We start from the raw sequence: 5,708 nt of genomic DNA, 5'->3' as shown, positions 1-5,708 counted from the left end.
CATTCCGAAGGGCAGAGCGGTTGCTGATTGGAGGAGGGACAGGACAGGCCCGTCAAGATGAGCAGGAGACAGACCACTGGAGACCCTGCACAAACTGTGAGCTCATCAGCAACCCCGCCTTTTGGAAAACTTGCAGAAGCAGAAATGAAGACTTGCTACTGCCTTGACCCTTATCACAGACCCCTGCCTGACTATAACCTCTGCCTACACACCAGGGAGCAGGGCACAGCCCTTGAGGTGCTAGTGAAACCGCTGACCTCAGTTGGGGCTTAAAGCCACGTGTCTGGGAACGTAAACCTGGCCAAAACCCTGCTGGAGACTCGACCCCAAGTGGCCGGGACTCCAACTCGGCCACAACGCGTGCTCTGCCAACTGAGATCACAGACCTGGTGTCAGGACCTAATGAAGCTCAGGTCTCTGATGTCTCATTGCAGAAGGAATTCAGCGAGAGACGAAGTGATAAGTAAGAAGCGGGTTTATTCAGAGAGAAACACTCCACAGAGTGTGGGCTGACGCAGAGGGCAAGCAGCCTCGCAATGTCGTGTGGTTAGCTTTTCCTGAGTTGGGAAGGTCCCCTGGCGAAGAAAATGGCAACCGACTCCAGTATTCTTGCCTGGAAAATCCCATGGACAGAGGAGCCTGGCGGGCTACAGTCCTTGGGGTCACCAAGAGTCAGACGTGACTGAGCGACTTTCACTTTTGTTTTTTACGAGCTGGGTAATTTCACAGGCTAATGTTGTTCAGTCGCTCAGTTGTGTCCGACTCTTTGCAGCCCCATGGACTGCAGCATGCCAGGCCTCCCTGTCCATCACCAACTCCCAGAGCTTGCTCAGACTCATGTCCATCGAGTCGGTGAGGCCATCGTGCCATCTCGTCCTCACAGGCTAACGAGTGGGAGGACTGTGCCAACTGTTTTGGTGAAGCGGTGGAGATCTCCAGCAGTTGGGCCACTGCCCACTTTTCGGTCTCTGAGGGTCAGCCCTGGGACTGCCATGGTGCCTCTGGGTGTGTCGTTTCGCTTGCGGATGTTACAGAGAGAGTGGACGGAGGATCAGGGTCTAGCTGAAGTTGACTTGTCTGCCACCTTGGACCCACTCGACTCTAATCAGCTTATGTTGTGTCCTCGGGCTGTGCCATTCTTTCAGAGGGTGCGCCCTGCCCCTCCCTCCTGTTTGACTAGCTTTGCCTGGCGAAGTAAAGCCACCCTTTCCTTCTCCTCTGAGACTCTGTCTCCACGTTTCTGTTCGGCATTGGTGCACAGAGCGCCGAGATTTGGACAACAGCGTATTCCCACCCGTCCTGCAGCCGGACCATCTGCACCCAGACCTGCCTTGTGTACGGGGCTCGGTGGGGTGCTCCCTGTACCCCCAGGACCCCACAGAAAAGGCCTTGGTGAAGCCTTGCTGAGTAAAGGTATGGACTCTGAAAGACTGACCTCAAGTAACTCTCCCCTCCCTTCCCAGTCGGTGGCCTGGATTTTGCCTTCGGGCTTCCTGGCAAACTCCAAACCATGTTCTGGCAACACCTTCGCTCTGAAGTCCTCCTGTTCCACTTTGGTCCTTCCTCCCATTTTCCCTCCTGCAAACTGAACCTCCGGTGAGCCAGCCGTTTCCTGTCTGCCCTCCAGCTGTGTGACCCTGGGTTAAGAACACTTGCAAAGACAACAGTCTTAAGAATGCGAGCTCGCTGACCATTAGCCCCTGTTCTAAGCGCAGTGTGTCTGTTTTCAGCTTTGACCCTCATGGCATTCTTGTGAGGGAGGCTGGCGCTGCTGTTATTCCCATTCTGCAGATAAACAGCCTGAGGGACAGAGGTGAGGCCACCCTGCGGGCAAGGGGCCAAGCTGGGCTCCGAATCCAGGCAGGCTGGCTCGGTGCCGGGTCTGACCTGTGCTCCCCGGGAAGGACACGTCAGGCCTTCTCTGCCCACGGTCCTGGGCAGGGGCTCACAACCCATGCTGCCAGCCTGGGCAAACGCTCCCATTGTGCCCTGGAGGCCTGGGGAGGCCCCCTAGTGCGACCCTGGACAAAGTGGCCTGGCCAGCCCCCTCCTCAGGCCTCCGCCAGACTCAACTGAGGCTCAGTCCCAAGATCTTGGGGGCAGACCTCCACGTCACACCTGCTGGCCGGGCTATGATGACCACACAGAGCCCCTGTCCTGCCCCCCGGCCAGTGTGCTGCGAGGGTTCTGGGGGGGCGCTGAACTTGGGGGAAGGGCTCACAGAGTGCAAGCTGAAAACCTCCCCAGGCACAGAGGGCCCTCCTCAGGCCTGCTGGGTACAGGGGAGTCCTGGCCTGAGCCGCCCAGGACAGGGAAGCCAAGCCTGGGGCCGGGGCCAGGGCGGTGGGGGGGTGGGTCCCTGAGGCTCTGGCTAGGTGACCTCACCCTGCACCTCCCCGTGTCCAGAGCTTGCCCTCTCACCCCGAGAGAGGGGCCAAAGCCCAGCTGGAAGGAGGAGAGGGCTCAGGATGGGGTGGGCCGCCCGGGGCTCTCTCCTCCCTGCAGTCAGAACTTGGGGTGCAGAGGCAGAAGGCAGCAGGGTGTCCTGGGTCAGCACCTGGCCCTGCCCTCAGCTCCTGGTGGGAGCCCCTCCCTGTCGCAGCTTCTGAGGTTTCCTGGGGACACAGGGCACCCCTGCCTGGCCACACAGCACCTCCCGGGAGGGCTGACAGCTGCTACGCCCCTCGACCAGGCACCTGGCCCACTCAGTAGTGTCTGCAGAGTGCGTGAGGGATGAAAGGCCCACCTCCTCCAGGTAGTCCTCCCCAAGCCCCTTAGATAAAGGATTTAACCTACCAGGTGGCCTGAGAGCTGATTCTCTGCCCCCAGAGCCTGGGGTAGCCTTGACTGTCCTCCAGGTGGATGTTCCCTCAACCCCGACCCCCAGAGCCCAGCAGGTCTGCCTCATAGCAACCCCCAGCGCCCAGGCAGGGCTCCGAGGGGAGGCAGGCCAAGCTCAGGATTTCAACCTGCCTCAGCCAACTACAGACACAGCTTGGTCAGGCCACCCCCAGCCCTGTCCTCACAGACACCTGCCTGGACAAGTGACCCCACCGGACATGGGCTGGTGCAGAGGGCACAGCTGCAGCTCCGAGGCCCCTCCCTGCCCTCCCCTCTCCTCGGGGCATTTGGAGAGGGCACAGGCCGGCATACTGGCCCGGCTGCGGAGTGGTCATCAGGAGGCGCTGCCGCCCTAGGTGCCCAGCTTGGGCAGCCCCAGGGCAGCAGGTCCCAGTGCCTCTGCAGGGGCAGCTGTGGGCCTGGGGCAGCGCTGTTGGTATGCAGGGCCAGTGATCACCCCCTGCTGGCAACCAGCCGATGGGTCCCGCAGAGGCAGGGTAAATGGCTGGGCTCCAGCATCTCCACTGAGGTTTCAGGGGTGCTGGAAAGCCTCGGGTGTGGGGCAGGGGGGCGCTCGCTTTGGCCTCCAAGGACAAGAGGGAGCCAGGGGGAGACGGAGGCAGGCCAAGCTCTCGGCAGCCCGTGGGAAGGCCCTGTCTGCCCTTGGCGGGGTGTGGACGGGGGCTGCGTACCTTGGCACAGCTGCATGGCCTGTGGGGACCCTCAGGCTCTGCGTGCCAGGGAGGCAGAGGGCCTGGGGCCAGGCGTCCAGCAGCACCTGCAGAGAGAAGGGTGGTCAGGCCTCAGCGGGAGGGGCCCGGGCACGCAGGGGAGGCCGGCGCCCTCCAGGGGCCCAAAGCAGGAAGGGGCATCCCTCAGGGGCCTCCAGCACCTCGCCGGGGGCAGACGGCAGGGAGCCAGGCCCATCCCAGGAGGTGGCAGTCCTTACGGCAGCATTAAGGCCCCCAGCCGGGCGGAGGCGGGCAAGCACAGGGGGTGTGGGGCTGGGTCCAGGCCAGGGGCGAGCGGAGCAGGAGGGTGGGCTCTGCTGGGCACAGTGACCCGCCTGGCAGCACCGTCCTCGCCCCACGGGAGCCCAGACCCTTAACTCTCGGTCCTCAGTGGGCATGCCCAACCCTGAGTCGATGGCTCTACCACACTGGGCCGCCCCTACCCTGAGTGCCCCAGGGCCAGGACGAGTGCAGGCCCAGTCGGCGGTTATCTGCTCACAGCTTGGCATGGAGGCTTGGCAACGCCTGCCCTAGAGGACGTGGCCAGGAAGGGGGGACCGCACCTGGGTAGCCCCCGGGTTCCTGCTCGAAAGGCCAGTGGGGATAAGCTATCCTGGGCGAGAGGCCAAACTGCAAGGCCCCCAGGCTTGTGGGACCCCAGGCACCCCTGTGGTCTGCCAGGAGCCTTGGTGACTCCACAAAGCCAGCCCACCTCTGTGCCCACGGGCCCCTGGCAGGAGGCCCCTTCCAGCAGCGCCCGGGCCACCCTGAGGGGCGAGGCTGGACCAAGAACCCCTGGGCCCAGAAGGGCTTTCCAGGTTCAGGTCAGGAAGCAGGGGGTGGGCTGCCCTCTACCGAGGGCACCTGTGCTGGGTGGCTAGAGGGTGAGCGGGACGTTGTCGCTTCCTTCCAGGGCGTCTGGGGCCCTCGTCTAAACACGGAGGCCAGGGCGTGGCCGCCTCACCCAGACCATGGCGGGCAAGGAGGGCTCAGCCCCTCCCAAAGGGGAGGCTGCTGGGGCCTGCGGCGTGTTGGGGGAGACGGGCCTGTGAGCTGACCTCTTCCCACACGCACAACGGGTGCACACACACTCGCGGCCTGGCCACTGGAACAGCACCACGAGGGCAGCGCCCACACGTGCCATGACCAGGGCACAGGCCAGGCTTCCTAAGCCCGCTGCCTCTCTCTCTGGGCACCCGCTGTGGTCGGGCTGGGGGCTGCCCACTCCCACCAACACCCTGGGACCTGGGAAGCCTTCGGCAGACTCTGTGGAGCACCCATCCCAGGCAGTCCATGACCTGGGTCTCTGCCTCCGCAGGTGGTATAACCTGTGGGCTGTAACCCTGCACGGCCGGCGCTCCCCAGGAGGGGCTGGGAGGGCTGGTGCCCGCGCAGCTGACTGGAGAGGATTCCTGGAGGAGCTGGTGTTTCCAGCGGGAAGAACATACCAGCTCAGATGGACGGGGCAGCCTCACCACTCGGTCCCAGGGCACGGGGGCCGGTAGCCAGTGAGGCGACAGGGGCAGCAGGGCCACGAGGGGCTCCAAGGTCAGGTCACAGGCCCCATGTGAGCCCCCAGGACCTGTGCCCGCCGTGACCACCCCTCCAAGCTGGGGCCTGGGGCGAAACCACACGGCCCCTACAGGGATTCGACATAACCACCGCAGCCTCTGCAGCCTCGGGCACTGGTGGGGGGCTGCCCCCGTCCCCGCAATACCCGGCACCTGGGTCCCATAGCGCTGGGCTCCTGCTGGTGTGGTCTGCCGCCCCCTGCGGGGGCAAGGTTCCCCATAAGCAAAGCAGGCCTCACACGGCAATTTACTTTTTTTCCTTTTAATTCATATGTACAGTATTTGTAGCCGTTTAAAAAATTAAAATATACATCTCATGTCAGAGCTTCGCTCTCTTCTCACAGACAAGCCTGGGCCAGGCTCCGGGATGCACCCATCACAGCCCTGTGGGTGCCCGGTGTGTGCATGGTGGGGACCCTGGCGGTGGACAGCGTGGGCTCCAATCCTGCCGGAGGACGGTCACCCGTGGAGCGTGCTCCGAGCCCCCCCCCTGCGGCCGGGCCCTTGAGCCTACAGTCCTCTGGCCCAGCGGCCCCCCGCCTGCAGCAAGACAGCTGCAGCGACC

General features: G+C 63.5%; 1 protein-coding gene across 1 annotated transcript in view; it reads right to left on the bottom strand.

Annotated features, from left to right (window-relative positions):
- Positions 1–5,708, bottom strand: part of MSANTD1 (Myb/SANT-like DNA-binding domain containing 1) — a 17,954-nt gene that overhangs the window by 8,156 nt on the left and 4,090 nt on the right. The window contains exon 2 of the mRNA XM_010848096.1: positions 3,534–3,619. Within this exon, the coding sequence (XP_010846398.1) occupies positions 3,534–3,549 (16 nt within the window). The 5' untranslated portion in view covers positions 3,550–3,619. The remainder of the gene's footprint in view (positions 1–3,533; positions 3,620–5,708) is intronic.

The sequence above is a fragment of the Bison bison genome, unplaced genomic scaffold (assembly GCF_000754665.1).
Source record: "Bison bison bison isolate TAMUID 2011002044 unplaced genomic scaffold, Bison_UMD1.0 scf7180017849866, whole genome shotgun sequence".
Lineage (NCBI taxonomy): Eukaryota > Metazoa > Chordata > Mammalia > Artiodactyla > Bovidae > Bison > Bison bison.
Note: the sequence above shows the minus strand (reverse complement) of the source record. Positions and strands in the feature narration are given on the sequence as shown.